The sequence below is a fragment of the Xiphophorus hellerii genome, chromosome 2 (assembly GCF_003331165.1).
Source record: "Xiphophorus hellerii strain 12219 chromosome 2, Xiphophorus_hellerii-4.1, whole genome shotgun sequence".
Lineage (NCBI taxonomy): Eukaryota > Metazoa > Chordata > Actinopteri > Cyprinodontiformes > Poeciliidae > Xiphophorus > Xiphophorus hellerii.
Window position 1 is genome coordinate 15,985,055 of NC_045673.1, and position 22,811 is coordinate 16,007,865.

The window sequence follows — 22,811 nt, forward strand, 5'->3', positions numbered from 1 at the left end:
ACTTATAGAAAGTGGATTGATCCACCTCACTTCCTGTCTTTAGAAAACAAATAAATAAGAACAAATAATAAAAACAAAAGATAAATAGAATCGACAATTATTAACCTGCAAACAATACAAAAACTAGAAATGTAAGAATAAACTAACAAAATTCAAATGCATAAAGAAATAAAGAATAAATAGCTCCAACAGCCTTTTTAAGTGAATTGTGTTCTGTCGCAAGTGATTAAACAAGAAAATCTTTGCAAATTTCTGAAGCAGTCTTCAAGTGCATGAAGGCATTTTCTGACAACTTTATATGTAGGGCACCCAAAATTCTGCAGGCAACTGTTTGGACAGCTCAGTGGCAGCAAAGGGGTCGACCTTGCAATTGTTAAAAAAAATTATGTTGGAGATAAATTGTAATTAAAGATGTGTGACCGTGAAATGAGTGATGTCATTTGAGATATCGCGAAAGGAATTTTGACTTGTCAAAATGTAGTTGAAAATATTGTTAATCATTATACTCACTAGTCATAATATAAATGTAAATATCTTAACTTACTATTCAGGATAATCAAAATGTAGTTGTGTCTAGTCAAAATGCAGTTTTAGACATCTTGAATGTAATTATAGGCAGACAAAACCGATTTTATGTTAAAATGGCTTGCCATAGACAAACCCCCTGGTCCACATCACGTCACAGATGTGGGTGTATAAAACTTGCAAAACTACCGAGACAAACTAGTACAGCTGGTAGTACCGTACAGCAATATTAATATCTCTGCGGCACAATGCAAAGGTATGGTGAAACATCTGCTTTTCTGCTCTGGGCATTTGCTATTTTATATATTTTGAGCTGGTTTATTTATTGGGTATTTTGAACTTGTGATGTTTTCAGTGGAGTCGTTTGTTTTTTTTTTATGCACAGAGTTCATAATAAATGTACCTGCATTATTGCTTTCTCTGCATATTCTCTCACGTCTATGTGTTGGCGCCTTTTGTTAAGTTGCTTCTCTGAACAATACGGATCTGTCGTGTTTCCTCACAGTCCACCCAAGCCTCAGTTTGCCAGTTGGCTCATCGAGCAAGTGGAGACGGGCCAGTACATGGGGCTGTGCTACGTGGATCAAAACAAATTCAGAGTGCCGTGGAAGCACAACTCCAGGAAAGACTGCAACGATGAGGACAGTAAAATATTCCGGGTATGTTTCAGCAGCTTAAGTATTTTTGACAGACAGACAGACGTGTCTGTCTATATATATATATATATATATATATATACACAGACAGATCAGATAGGTATATGTATATAATTAATGTGTGTAAATTAACATATTTAGCCCAGCCTTTTAAGTCCAGACTTAAAAACCTGTTTTTATCTACAATGTCAAGAGTATTCCTGCTCTGTGTCTGATGCTTTGGATGTGTGTGTCCACAGGCCTGGGCAGTGGCGAGTGGGAAAATCAACGAGTTCCCCAATGACAAGGCCAGATGGAAAACCAACTTCCGCTGTGCTCTTAACAACCTGTCTCAGCGCTTCAAGATGATCACAGATAATTCCAAGAATCAAGACGACCCTCATAAAATCTATGAGATTATGAACACTGACAGTGAGTAGCCGTTTGACCTTAGCTGTGGAGAACCTTTGTTTAAGACAAAATTCAGCAGGATTGTCTTTTTTCTTTAACTGCAGGCAACTATGAAGGTATGCCAATGCAAGAATCCCAGGAGGAATCTGACATGACTCCAGATATATTCAGCCCAATCACGGAGTATTTTCCCACAGGAAATGAGGTGCAGGATTAACTGAAGTGAACTTTCACTTCAGTTAAGTTAAATATTCACAGACAGGCTGGTACTTAAATGGTAACCTTATATTTTCTTCTCCCCATTTAGCACAATCTGCATCAGGACTTCATGGCCCTGGATCTTGGCAACCAATCAGCAGGTAAAACTTATATGTAAAAGACAATATTACATTTGTCAGAGGTGTTTATGTTGAAGATTAAGTAAACAATCTTAAACGATCTTTCATTCTAAACAGAAGCGCAGTTGTGGACACGGCATAATAATCCTGTTCTCAGTTGTCTTACCGCAACTGAGAACCTTCCGCAATATTTACCAGCCGATCAGACGGCCTACAATCAAGGTATGCTTGATGAAAGAGACTAAAAAATGTTTATAATAGCATAAACATTTACAGTGTGACCCTTATTAATTTTATCTCTTCATATTCCAAGCAGTAAATGCTTCTCCGGTGATCAGTTCACCTCAGCCGTTCAGTCTGTGCGACCTGGAGATCTCCATCCATTACAGGAAGAAGGAAATGCTGAAGACGATGCTACACACTAACCGTCTTCAGCTCCACTACCACAGCGAGGACCCCAAGTTCAACGCCTCTTATCTCTGCTTTCCTTCCACTGAGGGCCTACTGGACCATAAACAGGTACATCTTTACATTCACTGACACAGCAGTCAATTTGCCATGATTTTATATCCACACTTTACTCTTTTATACCTACAAAGAAATAAGATTAGTCCAATGTTCTTCAAACCATTGTATAAGAGTTTTGATTTTGTTTTGCTAAGCATTGGTTTGAAATGAAGGCAGACTTTTTTTAAACAATCAAGACAAACTGAAAAGGAAATGTGTTCATTTGAAATTGGATGCCTCATTTGATGTGATTAGTTAAAAGAGAACATTTTCGTTGGCCAGCATCTGTAAATACTTTGTGTTGAGCTTATGCGTTTTAAAATGGTAAGAGACAAAGAAATCAAGGAAATTTCAAATACAAAAAAGATTCCTGGATTTGAAGGAACTCACAAAGAGCTCCAACTGCTGAAAAACCGCAAGAGCCAGGGTTTCTTTTTATCTGTGTTATGTGCATGGTTTTCTTCATTATCCATGAGGGAGGGCTAGAACATGCAGTGAGGTCAAACGTGATATAAAGAATTTGTTGTTCTGATTACGTCTTTTTGTGCCTCAGATTGAATACACCAACCGCATACTGAGCAGCATCCAGCGAGGCCTGCTCTTGGAGGTACATGAGACCGGTATCTATGCCAGGAGGCATGACAACTGCCACGTGTTTGTCAGCACCAGCGACCCCAACGTAGCTCATCCAAACCCCCAAAAATTGCCCAAAAACACAGTGGTGGAGCTCCTCAGTTTTGACAAATATGTTAATGGTTGGTCTGAACTTTCCATCCTTTTCGAATTTTGTAACGTTTCTCATTTCTGTTGGACTTCATTAAGTAAGCACTGACTTAAACCTGTCTTCTTCCCATGTGTGTTTTCAGAGCTTAAACATTTCAAGGAGAACAATGGCCGCTCTCCTGAATACACCATCAACATGTGCTTTGGAGAGAAGTTTCCAGAGGGAAAACCGCTGGAAAAGAAACTTGTCGTTGTGAAAGTAAGACTATACTGCTTATTCTGTTTGATCCTTCTCCAGTCAGTAAAGTGATTTAACATGCATCCTCTATGCCTACAGGTGGTGCCTCTAATTTGTCGATATTTTCATGACATGGCCCAGATGGATGGGGCTTCATCTCTTCACAGCGCCAACATCAGCCTGCAGATTTCACACAACAGCCTCTTTGACCTCATCAGCTCTGTGTTTTCTCTACCAGGAGCTGAAGAGCAACTAACCATTGGTGTGCCTTTCATCGATCAGACTGGAAACTTGATTTCTCACTGATTTCTAGTCAAAGTGATAACTGCTGAATAAGTTAAAGTGCAGTAAGTTAACTAGCTATTTATAATTAAGGCACGATTAAACACAGCTCATCTCCTTTTCATTTTTTGTTTGCACTATTGAAACACTGACACTTAAACCACTACAAAAGCAGAAAGTCTCCTTAGCTAGTGAACTGTTACAAAATAAACCTATACACAATTACTGTACATCTAAGATTCTCTTTTTACATATATGCTGATTTGTTTTTCAGTGTCCAATTTCAGAAAAATGTTGTATTGGTTTGTAGATAAGCTATAATCATGTCTGTTTTATTACCTCTGTAATAAATGTTTGTCTCTTAAGTGCTTGTAAATAGCAAATCATAAGCCTAACTCAATTCCAATACAGTTCTACTCCAAAGAGCATATAAACTATGTAAAATGTAAATATATTAGATTATTTTCTGTATTTAACTGAATATATTAACAGTTTTCAAATGGTAAAATAAAATAAACTGTCAAGAAACGTGGTTTTCTTTGTTACTGTACATAAAGTTCAGTCAAACTTTACAATAACGATTTTCAACTCTAAATGTCAAGTCTTGTCAATGCAACAAATTTTGAATCAAACATAAATGTGTGTATGTTTACAATGATTAAATGTTGAAATGGGCAATCTTAAAATAATCATAGAAATAACTTTCATGCCCAGAAAAAAACTGGGCAATGAAATGTGTACTTCACAAGGTGAAGTATGTGCAAGGTGTACTTGAAGTACACCTTCACCTTGTGAAGTACACACCTTCACCTTGTGTGTGAAGTACACACAAGGTACTTCACAAGTCATAAATTAAAATAAAAAAAACTAGTTGCATGCATTAAAAACTATAAAAGCCTTAAAGCACAATGAGTTGAACAGCCTGACAGCAGAAATAAAAGTTGATTTTCAAACCGTTAGTTGTTGCTTTCACACTTCTGTAATGCCTGCCAGAAGGCAGAAGTGAGAGCAAGTACTGTGAGTTCTGGTTCTGACTTTGTTTTTAGCTCTCTTTGTCTTTGTGACCCAGGTGACATAGACGTCCTGAAGTGAGGAGAGAGAAGTTCCAGAGAGTAATTGTTCAGTTAACTAATCAAGAATCATTCATCTTTGGGTGTCAAACATAATATCCCAGAATGAGTCTTTTACAAGGAGGCGAGATTGTGGACATAAAAAAAAGTTTATAGAAACTCTCAAAAAAACGACGTTCAAACTTTCAAAATTCAGTCAAGTGTTTTTTGTTTGTAGTGTAAGGTTCCTGCAGGATTTTGTGCCTCTGCTCCTGCATTTGGCAGGTCAGACACTTTTGTCTAGAGACTTGACCATCTCTGAAGTTGAGAGAGACTGAGGTGAGGAAAGCAACAGAGCAACAGGAAGACCTGTATCTGACCTAGTGAGGTCACTTTATTTTGTTCAGTTGTGATACTGGTTCAGTTCAGGTACTGATTCTGATAGATCAAAGGTGGCTCTGCGTCCCTGGTTCATATGCAATTTTTGGTCTTTTCCTTCATAGTTTAAATTGAATTTTAAGCTATCAAACTATATATATCACAGTAGTTGAATCTACACTTTACAATGGTGGTTGTGCCAGTAAATATGTGCAAACTGGATAAATATTAACCTTTATAAATTCATTTGCAAATGTAGATGTTTTTTAAGGGGCAGAAAGCCACTCTGCACCACAGAAGCATTTAGGATGCTCTACCTGTCGCTCTAAGAATGAGGAGCAAAATATGAAAAAAATATGAAGAAGTGTTGGCATCTTCTGATAGTACTGCTTCAGACCACAATAACATGACCAGCAGTATTAACATGGAATGCACTGTGAGCATAAACTTAACTTAAAATGACAAAAAATTGACAATTTTTTAAATTACACAGTTTTATTTGTGTCCCATTTGAAAATCACACAGCCTTTTCAATCTAGTTAACTGAACAGAAATCAAAAACATTCAGATAAGGAGGAGCACCTTTTCTTTTAGCATCTTCCATATTCCAGGTCCCTGGCTTTATGAAGCCTATATACACAGGTTGTAAAACCAAAGTCCAACAATCTAGCCAGTAAATCTTTACAGTAAGCAACTAATGAACAGTAGATCCAACAATTCAAAATGTGTTTTGCTGTGAATATTTTAAAAAGAAAAAGTAAAGTTAAGACTGAGACAAACTAAGTTTAGAACAAACACAGTAAGCCTGTATCTGCTGCAGAAGGGTTAAAACCTTAATGTTGCTAGCAAAAGGCATGTTTATTTCAGTTGCACCTCTAGTGACAAATATTTACAACATATGCGAAGGTGTATAAGCTGACCTCACCAACAAATACATCAATGCCAATAAACTTAGTCAATAATTAGTGAACACAGAGCATGAACAGCTACAAATGAAACAGCTATTAAAGAAAATACAAAACATGAAAGCAGTAGGCTTGGATAAAAAGTGGACAAACATTTAGAAAGAAATGGAAAGTTGAAATAGTTAAGCTGTTCTAACTATTACATCTATATTATGCCCTGTGAAAATGCTGTCAACTAGTTAAAAACTAAAATAAATAGACAAATTAAGTATTGTTTATTCAAAGAAATTGTTCAACTGATGACAAAAAAACTGACTCTAAGAGCTGATTTCCTATATTTCTGTTACGAACTGAAGCAAACCGTAGACCTGGTGTTACCCCCTTGGCCTCCAAACCCGCCAAAATAAAAAATGAACAAATGTTACAAACCTCGTATACAATTTTCCTTCATTCAACTACATTTAGTAGAGTTAGACATGGAAGACAACACCGGCTTCCAATTACAAAACTTAAATATCCTCTATTTTTTAAAAAAAAGCAAACATTCAAAGACTGGCAATTATTCACAACAGGTAAAACGGATGAAAGAATCCCTTAGGTATTTATATCAAAACTCAATTATTTACAACTGAATCTCAAATTCATTTGAGATTTAGGTAATCTTTTTTTTCTACAAAATTGCATATCAGTGTCTTTCCGTAATGTGACAAACGTCATGAATATGCATTAGCTGCATAATTTCACCACTTGAGGATAGACATTTAGTTTTGCCACTTATAAATAACTAATTTTCTTTATAGAAAACAATAACACCCATAGACAACATGAAGCCAAAAACACTCTGTATCCTCAGAGTGAAATGGCAGATAAAGGATAAGGTTACCTGATTTATATTTCTTGGGTTCCATTTTAATGTTTCTCAGCTGGACAACACAAAACAATCACTTTCGGTCAGAGACGACCCAAAATGAAGACACAAATGGGTAATTCAAGTCACTTTCAAAGAACGTAATACATACATTAAGCAAACATTTAAGAAACTATTCCATAACTGAGTGTTCATTTCAGTTTACTCTTTTGGGGTTGCTTGAGATATAGAACACAAAACTGGGGATGTGAGTGTCCATGAGTGTTTATGATTCCTTATGGACTGTCAGATAGTTTTGCTGGCTCACTCTGATCCTCAGGGACCTTTGCTGAATCGTCTCCTTTTTTATGTCTCCTTGCATGTTTGTATTTTTCCACATACGCCTTGATCAGATTTCCCACTTTCACTGGGTTGATTTCCCCACTTTTGCTGTGGCACACCTTGTGACCAGAAATAAAAGATCATCGTGTAAGAATCCCTTAAAAAACTAAAGTTAATTATATTGAATTACAAAGTATTTTTTCAAAAGGAGTTTTACATTTATTTTTGACTCACCTTTAGAACAGCTTTACGCAAAATCTCTTTGTACTCGTCTTTGTTGATGTCTCTCCTTTGGTAGAAAGGCTTGATGGCTAACTTCACTTCTTCAACAGCTCTCTCCTGCATGTGCAGCTTTTTGAGATACTGTTAGGAATAAATTATTGCTCATGTTACAATCTAATCCTCAGATGTTTTTATATTTATTTCAGTTTACTAGGCAGCTAATATCAGCTCCTTAAACTACTGATCACAATCTAGATCAGGGGTCTCAAACTCGCGGCCCGCGGGCCAACTGCGGCCCTCGGGACGATAGTTTGTGGCCCCCGCCTTAATATGAAAGTTTAATGTTAGTGCGGCCCGCTGAGTTTGATATAATTGGCACTTTTCAGTGTTGTGTGCGGAGCTGAACGAACTTACCAATCACGGTGGAGTATATTGCTCTCGGGGGCGGGACATCGGCCGGGCCTATTTGCATTTTCTATTTGTCATTATTTGCATGCGGTACATGCGCAATTTCCGCGGCCGCTCCCGCTTCACGTGCTTCAGCATCCAGTCTAGACCTGGAAGTCGCTGATCAGTGTAACGTAATTAAGGTGAGGCGCCATAACGCTTGGGTTGTGTTTAAGGGAGGAGAGGAGGCGGCAGATTCGTCAGGACGGTCAAAAACTCACAACCACACTGGTACTGGGAATTCCACAGTGTTGTCCTTTAATAAATACGCTCTTCACCAACCTTACAAAGCCCGGTTGAACGGCTGCTATATTATCAGACATGAAAATTGAGCAGCGTCCAAACAACCCGTAACATTACTAAAAAGTTAGGGAGCTAACATGTCCGTCTAGCATGTTTCTCCCACGCTCTCTACAGAGAAGCCGTGGCGCATACTTCTGACATCATTAGCAATACTAGAGTATCTTAAAGAGACACTACACAATTACGGCTGTTACAGCGCCTGACTACGGCCAAATATGGTAATAGGCAATCAGAAAGGTTCGGCTGAGGAGACCGTGTGTGTGAATGAGGCCGGGCCTCACCCAGACTCTACCTCCAGCGGCCCCCGGGTAAATTGAGTTTGAGACCCCTGATCTAGACGGTATTATTCAATTCTTTTACTCAGTGATGTGCCTGTTGTGCCAACGGGACACATCCAGCTCTGCAGTAACCCACATCAGGAAGTAGAAATTTCTTAACTTCCTTGTACAGTAAATTTTTTGCTCGTCTTTGCTAGCTGGGTCAGGTTGGTTTTTGCATTTTTTAATAGAAAACAAACTTAATAAAATTATGTTGAGAAAAAAAGTTACAAAGTAAATGTGCTTAACATGAACAAAAAATCTAAGTGAATAAAATAATGTATATCTCTTTAATAATCTTATTTGAGAGCTAAAATGAATAAATGTCATTTTCACCTTGTCTTTCCTTGACAAATCCCCTTCTTCTGCTTCTCTTTGCTCAGTGGTTGATAACTCCTCAGGGTTGAGGCCTTCCGAGCTGGAATTAGCAGTCAGTAAACCAGCAACACTTTTCTTTGAGGAGTCACACACAGTGCTCTGTAAAAGTATGAATTATTAATTTAACCTAATATGCAAAATCAAAAGGGAAAAGTCCTGCACAGTACCATTCAAAGTTATTCCCTCTTATGCATTCCTTCTGTGGGGTTTTTTGGCAGATCTAAATGTCTCAGACCAAATGTCTTTCAGCATCAGTCAATAATAATATGTACAAAATACAAAATGGCTTTCAACTATGATTTTATTTATAGAGACAAACTGCTTCCTAAACCCTCCTGCATTAGAGTGAAAAAGGATTCCTGCCAAACTAAACACAGGAACTCCTTATGTGGTTCAATTGCTTGGTGGAAATTAGTGCCATCAAGAGTTTCTTGTAGTATTGCTTTGCCCCATTGTTCTTTACACAACTGTTTGAATTCATCCAAAGGGGAGGATTTGAGCATGAATGGCCTGTTTACAGTCATCCCACAGGATGGGAGTTTAATCACAAGAAGCACCAGGAACACATGAATGAACTTTTGGAGGGAAATGACCGTGATCTCGTAGCTAGTTTGGGCCAACAATGAAATATTTGGGTTTATTTGAGTTAATCAAAATCATAACTTGGAGATTTTCCATTGCTGTAGCCGCAAACATCATTGGAGCAACGATGGCAGCCCACGGTCCTGTCAATATTCACGCCTACAATAGCGGGGAACAGACAGTAATGGAGACATTATGGTCATTACGGCTGCATTAGAACAATTCTGCAATGGGCCAAACTTCCTCCATAGCGCTGTAAAAGACTCATTGTCAGCTATCGCAAAATATTGATATCTGTTGTTGCTGCTAATGGTGGCTCAGCAAATTATTAGGTGTTGGTTCAAATCTCTCTCGCACAGAGAGAGATAAACCCACACATGTGGGTTTACTTTTTTTTTCCATTTAAAAACTGCATTAATCTTTACTTGTGTTGTCTTTCACTAATATTTAAATTGGTTTTATGTTCTGAAACAGTGTGTGACAGTGAAGTATGACAAATGTGCAAATAAATGGGAAATTAGAAAAGAGTCAAACATTTTTCACACCACTGTAGATGTTCTATAATCCATTTTGATATGATTGACACCCAAGACTATAGAAATTGTTTTAGAATCTTTTATAGACTGACAGATATTACTGACTTTGTTTCTTATCGCTGCTTGAATCTATTTACACTAGTGTGTATTGCTTGTGATGTTGGAAGTCATTTACGTCAAGTCAGACAGGTTCTATTTAAGGGATTTATGACTCTAAAGGTCTGGCAGTAATCATGTCTGAGTTTGGCTAAGGAGCATGAGTCAAACATGTTATTATTTACAGTTACTCCATGATTTAAGTAGTTTAACAACTTTATTATTATGGCCAGAAGGTTTGCAAGCAATTTTCACTTAATTGAACTTCACATTAATATTTGTTTTAAGATAATATACCTTTGCATTGCAGGATAATTTTTGCACATGTGGTCTGAATTTGCCGTTTCTATTATTATTTCCTAGTGTAAAGATATTGTGTATTTATACAAATTACTTATCATGCATGGGGACACAGTCTGATATACATTAACACACATCAAAACAAGATCACAACAGCAGTGTTTTCAATGAGTGGTGAAAGGTTTAGTGGAGACAAAGATCTAGTTTCGTTTCATCTGAAAATGCTTCAGAATCAGTTTCAATCATGTGACTTTTTCCAGAGACAGCCTTGAGGTACACACTGCCACCTGCATGTCAGAACTAAAATTACGTTGCACACACTTAAAGAAAATGCATGCTGAGAAGCAAACAAACACTATGAAACAGCTCTTTCTGACCTGAGTGGATGCCTGGACAGCCAAAGGGGGTTTGCGAGACCCTTCCTGCTTCAGCTTCAACTTATACAGCGCTAGCTCTGTGGAAGTAAAACAAACACAAGGCCAGAGATTGAAATGGAAAACAAATCTCTAAACTTTCACTCACATAAAAAATATGAATGAAAATGAAGTGAAACAATCTGATGACAAGACTTACTGCTTGGAGATTTCTCTGGCTGAGGTCCTTCTGGCTCCTGTATGTTCCAGGTGACACGCTTCACTTGAGTCTTGGACTTTGATCCCGCTGCAGCTGATGTCGGCTCCCCCTCTTCCTTCTCCTCCACGGCTTCTTTCTCCTCTTCAGCGCTTGCACCACTACCCTCTGCAGGCTCCGATTTGATGTGATCGAGATTGTCCAGCATTACATCCACATTAAAATCATCATCAGACTCTGAAGGTTCCGGTTTTGTAGGGTCCGCCACCCCCAGCTGTGTTTTGTTGTTTGTCAGACTCTAATGAGCTTAGCTGAAACTGACATACTGAGTCATGGAGAGGGTCTTCAGTGGACAGGGTAGGAGGTGAGGAGACAGGCGGAGAAGGGCAGTCCTGTGTGGGACTTGCCTCAGATTTGATTATGGTTGTTTCATACAACTCTGTCTTGTTCTGATCCTCCATTATCTCATCATCGCTCTGGGACACTGACAAGGAAGGTTTATCCTTTTCTTCACTTTTAATTTCTTTACCAATGGGACAATCTTCAAACATATCCACAGGTTGCGGTTTTTCTTTTTTGATTTCCTTTCTATTTTTTAATTCTACTGGGATTTCTTTAGCCTGGATATCTCTTCTTTCAAAGTTTTTGTCTTCATCTTTTACCTGAGAAACAAAAGAACAGGAAGGCAACTCTTGTTTTTTCACTCCAGCACATTTGTTCTTCTCTATGCTTCTTTGTGTAATTTCCTTCTCCTTTTTTCTTTCCTGTGGAAGATTTGTTCCTTTCGAGGATGAAACATGTGAAGCTGAAGTTTTGTCTGTACTTCTGGTCGATCCTTCCTCTTTCCTTCGGTCTCTTGAGCTGGTATTAGTCCTTTGTCTCCCATCTTTAGCTCTTGAATCCACTTTATCTCTGGATGAGACTGTTGCATGTTGCCTGGCACAATCTTTCCTCCTTTCCCTAGATCTAGACCGAGATCTTGAACGAGATAAGCAACGCTTACGATCCTTAGACCTCGATCTGGATCTAGACCGTGACTTGGACCTTGACTTGGAACGTGATCGACCATGTCTTCTGTCCTTGGACACTCTGCTTCTCTCTGTGCATTCATTTCGCTCCTTACCTTTATTCTTCTTCATCTTTGAGTGCTCTCTGCTGCTAGAGCTCGAACAAGATCTACAAAACAAAATGACAAAATCCCTATGTGATCTATAAGATTTAAAACACAAAAAGTGATCAAGCAAGCTGTCACCTGTGGCTTTCAAATATTACCTGTGCAATGTTAAAATGCCCGGTTTTTGTGATGTTAAAAATGGGAGCAAGATAAATCATACCATCAAATAATTGAGCACATTTGTGTTTCTTATTTCAATAAGGGGTAAATTTTTTTTGCAATCTGGATTTGATAATAATTAAAACCAACTTAACATGTATCTTATTACCTACGACTGAAGTAAAATCTAATTTCTGATTTTGTTTTTTTATTCTTAGCTGAATATGATTTTTTTCTCCTTCAAACAAATGTATTTTTAAGTTTATTTATAATAACTGTCATATATTACATGTGGAAAGTTTCAAAATTATTTATCATGTTGTACAATTTTTTTTTGCCTCACAAAAGTTTGACATTTTAACAGCAATATCTTCCCTTTTGACAGCCACTGTGCTCTACAGCTTGAACAGCTTTCCACTCACCTGGACCGCCTCTTTGTCTTGTCTTTGGACCGTGATCTGGACCGCCGTTTCTTCCTGTAAACTCTGTCTGGAGAGTTGGGCTGGGAGCTGTCAGAGGTTGAGTGTGCCCTCTTTCTTTCTCTTGACCTTGATCGTCTGGAGCTCCTGTCTTTCTCCCTACATTTTTCCCTTTCCTTCTTTTTGCCTTCCTTATCCGAGGCATGAAGGTCTTCTCTTCTGCCTCTGTCTGTCTCTGAGCTACTGGGATCCTTTGACGATTTAGAGGTTTGCTTTCTATGGCCCAAATCTCCCATCAGTGTACTGGAACAGGTTGGTGAATCATCTGATTTAGTCTCTTGCATCTGTTTCTTTACGATGGAACCCGAGCAGGAAGGTGATGAATCATTCCTGTAGTTGAGAAGAGATCTACTGGAAGTTCCGGCAGAAGGTCCACTTCTGAGGGGAGTATTTTCCTCCGCTTTTATGTGTTTAACATCCTGATAAGAAAGTGATGTGGTATCTGCACTCTCACCTTTTATCTCACTCTCACTTACAACCCTGTCATCAGAACTTTCATATTCATCTGAACTTGGTTCTTTTTTAATTACAGTATCAATGAATAACTTTTGCTTCTCCTGCTTAACTTCGGCTAAATCGGATTTCTTTTCAACTTTGATACAATCTTCCGGAAATATTATTTCTGGTGTTACAGTAAGCTGCGAACTCCTGGGTATTTCCTGCGAAAACTCTGTCTCCTCTGATTCAGTTTTCACCTGAATTGCATCCCAACGTCTTGGCACTGAACCCTTGTTGTTTCCTAAAGTAGAACGTTTCCCTCTGTTAGTGCCAAATTGAGAGCTGAAGTTCAGGCTTGTGGGCTCGGTTTCGTCGCTCGAGCTACTTGAATCAGATAGCGTGGGGTTAAAAGGATCGTAAATATTGTCTTGCTCCTTGGTGACTGTACAAGATGCCAGAAGTGTTTTCTTGTCTTTGTGCATTTGCTTCTTTTTTGCTTCCTCTTCTTTTTCCCTCCACTGTTCTTTTACGTTGCTTCCAGCTGAAGTGGATGACGTTATGCTGAGCCGCCTGGCGTGCCAGGAGTTCCCACTGGAATTGATGCGAAAACTTACAGCCGAAGATGAAGAAAATGGCGCATGCCGAGTCTGGCTTGCAGGAGTGGTGGAGGAAGAGGAAGCGAAGGAATTTGAGAATGCTGATGATGAGCCGGCTCTTTCCGGCCTGTTCTTATGGCCATCAGAGTGGCCCTTCTGCTTATCAACACTCTGTTGCCTTCCTTTGTCCCCAGAAAGGCTGTTCATGCCACTTTTAGGCAACCCAGAACCATCGCCAGCACCAGCAGAATTACTACTTCCTCTACTACTGTCAGAAATGCCACCATGACCTGTACTGTCATTTGTGACACTACTATTCTCTCTTTTTATCTTCGGTATGCGAGGAAGCACAGACACATCTACCCAAGTGGGTTTAACGGGAGCTTTCTTAGGTTGGGACAGTGACAGAGTTGTTCCTTTGTCCCTAAAGTTGGAAACCTGGATGGGCTGAGCAGATGAAGAAGGCATTTCTGTTAGGGCTCTCATGCCATTGGCTGCTACTGATCTGTTCGGATGAGGAGGCAAACTTGGATTCACTCCAGAGGTTAAGTCAGAATGTGGTCTCGATTGGTAGTGGTTGGCAGAGGAGGGCATGAAGGAGGGTAAATGAGATGAGCTTGGTGTCAACAGTCCATTCACAGAGGTAGGTGAGGATCCTGATGGATTCCCATTGTGGAGCAGAGGTGCAGAGTTGTCTCCTAAATTGTACGAACACCCTGGACTGTTGAGGGCGCTGGTATCACTTGAACTACTGGTGTTCCTGCTGCTTGGAACTGGTGTAGGTTGCATCACTGCAATAGAAAATATGTACAAAAAAAAACACATGGTTTATTTGAACTCAAGACGAGGTTTCTTTGTGATGATTGAAGACAAAATTTTACGTATTTTAGGCACATCATTAGACATTGTTATGTTTGAATAAATGTGATTAACTCCTCACCAATTTTGTGCAACAGGTAAGCACAAAGGCTGTGTAATAGTTCATGTTTTGAATAATCTAAATAACACATTTTTCTCTTTCCTCTAACCCACAAAAAGAAATCAAAATGTCAACAAAGAATTAAAACATATCAAAACACTAAACAGCTAATAGTTATGTTTTGACTGTGGCAATAAATAAAAGAAGGCTCTTATTTTAGATTGTCAAAAATAATAAGAGTGAACTAGAAATATAGGTAATTGCTCTCGTTTTAGTCAGGAGTGACATTCCAAAGAAGAAATAATCTGTTTCTGCTTTATCCCAGTAGCTCCAGGAAATACCGAACTGAAGCCAGCAAACAATCATTTTTATTCTGTCCACAGATCAATGATCTAGTTCAGGTAAAAAGAAACAAAATTTGTCAAATAGATAAATGAAACCCACAATCCAAAGAGCTGCACAAGATGATGACACCCAAGAACATAATAAACCACTTGCAGAATTCAGACATCATCAACATGAACAAAAAAGTAGCAACTAAAGCATAAAATTTAAAAATGACATGTCCAGTACTTTGTCAATTTTAGATCCAGCATTGATGCATTGATATCATCTGCATATAATAATAGGATTGCTGCCGATGTTGCAGAACGCTGAGTGGCAAATTTATAACGGGGGTTTTATTAACTATTTTCAATGGTCAATGTAGAACACATAGCCTGGCAGCTGGTTAGAGAAATAGAGGCAAGTGTTTCAGGACTTGTTTTAATCAGTTTGTTTGATTCTGGGGGTACTCAGTTTTAGGAAGACTTTAGGAAGACAGAGGATTCCATATACAGCAGAAAAGTTTAAAAAGTATGCCTCTGTATTTCTCCAATGATTTATGAAAACCTAATCTGAACTCTGAAAACAACATCTTAGTACTAAAATGTTAGCTTGTGTGTAGGCCTGACACAATAATCAATAAATCAATTAATTGCATGATTAAAACAAACTCAATAACTTCCATTTTTCTCTTTTTCTACCAAGAACTGAATGATAAAAGTCTTCAGTTTGGTGCTTTGGTCTCAACTAGCACTGAAGGACAATTTTGTTTAGAAAGACGTCAAAATTCATTTCATTTTTTATTTATTTATCTTGGATATTTAACATGTCTTCCAGGTCTAGCGTTAAATGTTCACTAGAATTTATAGAATTTTTATGTTCCCATGACCATTATATTACTTATAAATAGTCTTAAAACAACAATATTATCGTTTATCGCAATAACTTCTGGAGCAATTTATCATCGGGCAAAATTTGTTATCATGAATGGCCAACTTGTGTGGACAACAAAAGCTGTGAAAACCATTTTCAAATATGTTTTGATGAACATATTTTACAAAATAAACAGGTAGAGTGTATTTACATTTTGCTGTTTTTATAAATGTGCAAGCCACACTTACTTGGCTTTGAAGCTTTAAGAGAACCATCTCGACTAATGACGACATCAGAACTGTCCATCAGGAGGATGCTCTGTCCAGACAGGATGCTTCCGAGTAGATCAGGGACAGGAGCAGCTTCCACAACACCCGCCAAGTGAGGGACGTTCACACTTCTCCTACTAGAGCGCCACAAATAAGATTCAATTAGAAATTTGACACAGATAAATCCATATTGAAATCACCAACAGCCAAAAAATTGTAATAGTTACACAAATTTTTTAAAAACCTTAATTTTCCCATTCAAAATTTTTACCAGAAATGCTCTTACAGAAGTTTGTTTTTATCATCTACATAGTCGACAGTCATGAAATAACAAAACATTGTAGCTGGATTCTGATTTGATATTGTCGTTACAGCACTAGGCACCTGAAACTAAACCAGTTCCAGCCCAGGAAGCTTAGATTAGAATAAGATGAATCATTCTAAAACTCTGGTTTAAACTTAGGTCATGGATTAAAAATTAAAGTTAACAAAAAAAATTTGAAATGTCTTTATATTCATTTGTGGGTTTTGTCTTGTTAAGTTTGGTGTCCTACTGCCACCTACTGACAGGTTAAGCCAAAGGAGTACATTCACAACAAGCAAAAGAAAACACATCTCAAAAGGCATAAAAATGTGTTTTCCGAGGACTGCAGATTGCAGAGTTACCTCTAAAATTCAAAGTTACTAAAGACAAAAATCTGAGTGCTACCTGGAGAGGCCTGCAGTGACTGGACGAGCCACAGGCTGATGAGAGCGAAGAGCAGACCGAGAGATCCCTCGCCTTTTTGCCTCCAATAGCGACGTAACCTGGGCTTGCTCTTCAACCTCTTCACTGGTCAAACAAAGATCATACATCAAAATTATTATGGTATACGTGTTAAACGAAAATGCCTCATCACATGTGTGCTGTGGAACAACAAATCCTAGCTCAAGCTAAAATGCTACTGTGTCAAGTAAAGCAAACAGAAAGCATTTTACATGATCAAGCAGTACTATGTCTCCTTACTGGTCAACAAATGGATCCAGGTCAAATGGATCTCCATAGATGGAGAGTGATGCGGCTCCAATGTCGGCACGCATGCTACTCAAAGTGTTCTCTGACGGTCGGTATACTGTTGGAAGTGAAGAGCTCTTCTTATCCTTTACAATTCCTAGATTATTGGCAATACGGCTTCTTGGAGTGGCTACCTTTCTTTCAATCTGATGGAAAAAAAAAACATACATAACTTCAGAGAAAGACCTCACACATTGGCAACATGGCAAATAATTTTACTTATGCTTTATAAATGAAAAGAAACAAACCAATACGGATGTTGAAACACTTACAGCTTTTTTCCTAGATTTGCTCTTCCTTGCCCTTCGTTTTCTCCTTTTGACTCTTGTTTTTTCTGCTTGACAATTGTTCCCCTTAGAAGATGTCTTCTTTCTTCGCACCTTTCTACGTTTTCCTATCAAATCAAACAAGGTTCATCATTGAAAACAACCACTGACGACAACAAACTGTCCAACATCTTTTCTTCTTCAAACTTTGCCTACTTTGTCAACTTGATTGACCTTAAGACACTTGGAGAGCATTTACTGACTTACTTACCAGTTTTGCGTCTCCGACTCGATGGCGCCCGAGGAGTGATGTCCCGTACATACACAGCGGTGTTGAGTCCAGCAACCACAGCATTAATGGTTTCATCTAGCCAAGTCGACTGAATCAGATATGTTGGAGCCAACTACAAAAGGTGTGTTTGCATTACTCTGCTGGGATGCTTTCAAAGCCTGATATCGTGCAAAAACCAATTTCAGTACATGCACTAAACTTTAAATGTTTTAACTGAATCTTATCCAAACACAGAACTTACTAAGCTGGAGTTACCAGTTAGTTTCAACCAGATGATAGCACAGCAAGTGCATTAAAGTTTAACACCACACAAATGCTTTGCATGGGTTAGGATATTTGCCAAGACAAAAGCATCATGCCAAACCTGCGATGTGCGTGCCTGGGTTATGCGATGTCGGTTGACGTTGGCTCGAACTCTCTCACTCTGTTGCGTTCGGGCGATAGCCCTGGTGGGACCAGAGGTGTGAGTTCGAGACCTACTGGTGGCCGGACGGGGAGTAGAGAACAGGCTGTCTGTGTCACTGATCTCCTCAGCTGAACCTCCTAAAACACATTTTACAGAGACTGATGAACTCTCTTCAAGTTTATTCCTTTTTCTCAAACTCTTTGTTATGCTGTTCAACATACCAATGGAAAAACTACATGATGAAAAATCTGTTTCATTATAAATTATAATTATAATCAAATGTGGAAATTCTCTATATATAGATATCTGCTTTAAAGTTATATAAATGTCCTCTCCCCCAAAGTGCTATATCAATTTTACAGCATCTTTCACAATCAGCAAGTTTATTCCTACCTTGAATTGAAGTGTAAAATCAGAGAACCCACATTTTAAAATCTCCTGATATTTCAAACAAATCATGACACTAGGCTCATGGAATCACATATCCTCCACCAATTTCCACATATCCATCATTTTGGATACATCTTTACAAAATTGTTCTAATTCAACTACATTGGTGGATTCTCGAGTATGAACGTCCTTTTTAAGGTCTTGCCACAGCATGACTTGACTAGGTCCAGATCTAGATCAAAGTCCAGATCAGGCCTTTACCTTATCTGTCAAGGTCAGGTAATTACCCCAATTGTCATTACTCCAATATCAATTGAGGAAATTGTGGTCGGCCGTCCACTGCTGGGAAGGTTCACCACTTTTCCTTGTTTCCACCACTGGTGGATATTGGCTCTCACTGTGGTTCTCTGAAGCACCAAAAGCCTTAGAAATTACCTTGTAACTATTCCCAGACTGATAGATATCACTTACTTTATTCCTAATAAAGTAAAGAATTATGGAAGGTGTATGTATTTCCACAAACTGCTTTAATTGCTTTTTGCAAAATAAGTGACCTTGAAAGGTAACTTAAAGGCTTACTTGACTGGCGATTGTTGGCCTCACACTCAGGACAAAACCATTCCTCAACAGGAACAGAATCAAGAGGAGGCGTGAGGCACTCCATGTGATACCTAGGACACAAGTAAGGTTTCACTCTCGTAACAATTCATTTTTAAAAGGGGCAGATGAAAACCTGCTGAGAACACTCTATGCTTTGGTAAAACCTCATCTCACCCCGCATCACACCCATCGCAGAGCAAGAGTCGGTCCTCGTGGTCACTGCCCCCACACACCTCACAGTTGGTCTGCTCCAGGTCCAAGTCTATCCGTTTCCTCCTGACCTGCCTTCACAGGCTTCTGAACCGTGACCTGATCACACACTTTACAGAATTAGCCCACATGATACTAAAGGAAAATCTCAGTCATTTAACTTTTCAAAGTTTGTGTACAAGGAACCATACTCACAATTTTCTTTACTTTTCCTCCATAAGATTTCCTCAGATATATGTTGTCAAAGACAATGCGGTCCACAGGACATGAGTTTGCATTCTACATGGGGGAGTGAATTAATATTTATAATGTCATGTTCTTTAGCTGTGTTTTTTTTTTTTCCTATCTCTGAGTTGAAACCATTTCAGACTCACCTTAGTCCATTCTAGGATGCAGTCAAAACAGAAGTAGTGCTCACAGTTCTCTGGTGTTGCAACAGGTTGGCTACTGAATGAGTTCAGGCAGATGGGACACTTTTCTCTGTCCTCGTCTGAGCTCATCTCTGCAAAGTCAGCAGAACCTCCTCCAAAGGTTCCTTTCCCTGACTTAGCATCTTCCTCCTCTTCATTATCTAGAAAAAAAAACAAAAAACACCATTCCTTTTTTACAGCACAGCAAAAACTGTTTTCACAGAGGATACAACGGAATAACTTCAGCAGAAAGAAAACTCCTCAAAGAACACCCTGGGTGTGTATGCTGTGCCATAAAGCTCATCCATTTCCACAGAGAAGATCAAGCACTGTGTCCATTACCATCCTCTTCCTCACTATCTTCCTCCTCATCGTCTTCTCCATTTGCAGTATGTTCTTCTTCGTCATCACCACTATCAGAGTCTTCCTCTTCAGATTCCTCGTCGAGATCATCTGAGTCATCTATAATACACATAGAGATAATTCAATTAAAGACGTAACAATAGATATAAAATCTCAAGGAATATGAAATAGATTGAAGCTAAACTCATTTAAAGAAATCACCTGAGATGGCCCATAATGCAGCTCTTTTTCCTTTGCTGTGCGATGAACTGCGGTTAATCAGCTCATCTTGGCTGTCGTCTTCATCCATGGCTGACCATCAAAACAACAGCACAGAAACTTCTCTAAAATGAAAGAAATTATGTAAACTCACATGACTTTTTTCATTACTATGTTGATGCTAATTTGAGAAACTGACCCAATGCTACTTCGGAATTGGACAGTCAAGTGGTTTGAAGTGAGGTAGCTGGAGTTACACTCCATTTCAAGAGGAGAATCCACCAGCACATACACTTGATAACCCGCTCACATTCAGCTAGGGGAGCGGCATACACCCACCTCAGCTGTGTGGCTGATATAGTCATAGTGGGCTCATGTGGATGCTGAGATTAAAATGTTGTCTTTAGTTATTAAATTAATTCATGCAACTGGTTAAATGTTGTAAATTTCAGATATCGAACAGAATGTGAGCTCTAGCAGATTAAATAACAATTTTACACATCTTTCATATGATTGATGAATCATATCACTGACAGCGCAACCTTACTTAGAGCGACCCCTATCTAGGCCTGTCACAATAAACAATAAATCAACAAATGGCATGATAAATTGCAGCAAGCTCAATTTCTATTTGAATGCTTTATCATTTTCTCTTTCTACCAAAAACTGGAAAACAAAATTCTCCTGTCTGGCTTTTTGGTCACAACTACACCATGTGTATATTTTACATGTTATGTTTTATTTTTATGATTACACTGGGAAAAATCTAAGAATACTCCCACTGAGAGATAAATAAAAAAATATATATTCTTCTGTATTTACACAGGAAAGGTCACCAAAAGGAAAACAAAACGTCAAAAACGAAAGTTAAATTTTAATCTTAAATCGCCCTGCAAAAAGATCATGACATTTTCTTTTTTACTCTTTCATTTGACGTCTTTCCACCTATTTATGACATTTAAAAACAAAACTGTAGAAAGCTTTCAAAATCTGATTCCTCAGCCGTTCCTGTTTAACTTGTATTCCGCCTTCATCAGCCAGTCAAATATCGCTACCTTTTTCATTCTAAATATTATTGCCGAAGGTTACTACTTAACATTTAAGAGCTAACCAACAGCAGAATTATGCAAATGCTACATTTGTAAACAAAGAACAAAATTCATGACAAAATAGTATTTTTCAGCAGTTTTCACATAAAGTAAATATACAACGGAAATATGCATATTGATTTTTAATGCTTATCTCATGACAAAAAAGATGCCCAAATTTCATATCAGTCTTTTTTTCCAAGAAATGACGCTAGCTAGTAAAATTAGCTTCAGTGTAGCTTGTCAGCTAGCCTCGGAGTAGCTAAAATTAGCGAACATTAACCACTAGCCCGCTTACACTCTGTGCGAAAACCAGTCATTGTGTGGAGCGTTTTGCGTAACATTAAGCCTGCTTTCATACACCTATCATTTCACGCAGAAGCATTTGTTTATATTTTTAAACCTACCCTATTCAGTAGAGAAAGATATGTTCATATAGGTTTGAAGTCTCCACTGTTGGTGAGTGACACCACCGGCTGGCTAAGGACGGAAATTACCGAGTGAACTTCGACATATCGGATTCTTAAAGAGACCGTGCACGTTAAAAAAGATCCTCATTTTCTGAATCAACATAAGAGCTGCTGCATTCACGGTTCTACAACTGTTGGTTGAGTTAAGTGTTACAAAGTTCAAAACAAATTATGTGTGATTTAGTGAAGCTAAACAAAGCAAAGCACTGTAAATGATACCCAGAGAAAAAAACAATATGAACGTTTACTGTTACCTGAGCAGCAAAAAACCTCAAAATTACATAAATATGAAATACGTGTGCTTTTAGTCATTTTTGTTAATTTATGTGCACATATCTGCTAATAAAGTTTAATAATAAGTTTTAAGAAAATCCAATTAAGGAAGGTGAGTATTATAGGGCAAACTTTTCTCTGAACTTGTAACTGCAAATTGTGATTGGTATTCAATGAAGTTCATTAAACAAGGGAGCAAAGAAAACACAAACTCGGCAACAGAAAACCCTACTCTTATCTTTCATAAGTAGTTTCTTTAAACGTTCAGAAGTATATTTTACTATTATATGTACGTTAAATTTTGAATAGGCTCTCAAAAACCTGAGACTGCTGACACAAAATATCAATAGTTGAACCCCAACCTTAATTTTGGGAATAACCAACTTTTTTAGTCAGTCGTTGAACATACTTTTTTAAAAAGAGCGGAATAAATCGCCCTCTAGTGGCTTGAAAAATAATTACAAAAATCAACTGTTACATAACAAATCTCTATTCCTGGTTTGACATTGGGTCAATATATCTTAACAGAGATTGATAATAATAATAATAATAATAATAATAATAATAATAATAATAATAATAATAATAATAATAATAATAATAATAAGTAAAAGAAAGTTATTTAGAATAATTGCTTGAAACTTTACTCAGTTTCTACACGTCGTCTGTCAGATATCTTAACGTTGATA

The 22,811-nt window shown here is 38.1% G+C and overlaps 2 protein-coding genes across 3 annotated transcripts; one reads left to right on the top strand and one right to left on the bottom strand.

The window, feature by feature from the left end:
• The first annotated feature begins 672 nt into the window (after window positions 1-672).
• irf7 (interferon regulatory factor 7) lies at window positions 673-4,187 on the top strand. 2 transcript variants are annotated; one of them, XM_032551460.1, is made up of 10 exons: window positions 673-781; window positions 1,031-1,184; window positions 1,421-1,592; window positions 1,676-1,776; window positions 1,879-1,930; window positions 2,027-2,131; window positions 2,223-2,428; window positions 2,970-3,171; window positions 3,283-3,398; window positions 3,477-4,187. In XM_032551460.1, exons 1-10 carry the CDS (start codon window positions 774-776, stop codon window positions 3,681-3,683), a joined length of 1,323 nt encoding a protein of 440 aa, XP_032407351.1. In that variant the 5' UTR covers window positions 673-773; the 3' UTR covers window positions 3,684-4,187. The 2 variants fall into 2 exon arrangements, with proteins under 2 accessions (XP_032407351.1, XP_032407360.1); XM_032551469.1 differs by having other exon boundaries at window positions 2,226-2,428; window positions 3,477-3,683.
• A 1,372-nt stretch (window positions 4,188-5,559) lies between these two features.
• phrf1 (PHD and ring finger domains 1) lies at window positions 5,560-21,862 on the bottom strand. The gene is given in 21 exon segments (XM_032585123.1): window positions 5,560-7,299; window positions 7,415-7,543; window positions 8,806-8,946; window positions 10,739-10,815; window positions 10,935-11,202; window positions 11,204-12,107; window positions 12,627-14,508; window positions 16,082-16,239; window positions 16,812-16,934; window positions 17,109-17,302; window positions 17,429-17,550; window positions 17,694-17,826; window positions 18,079-18,257; window positions 19,090-19,181; window positions 19,285-19,376; window positions 19,378-19,419; window positions 19,516-19,599; window positions 19,695-19,891; window positions 20,073-20,192; window positions 20,295-20,384; window positions 21,787-21,862. Coding segments are annotated over 20 exon segments (5,190 nt in total). The 5' UTR covers window positions 20,383-20,384; window positions 21,787-21,862; the 3' UTR covers window positions 5,560-7,134.
• Between the last annotated feature and the right edge of the window lie 949 nt (window positions 21,863-22,811).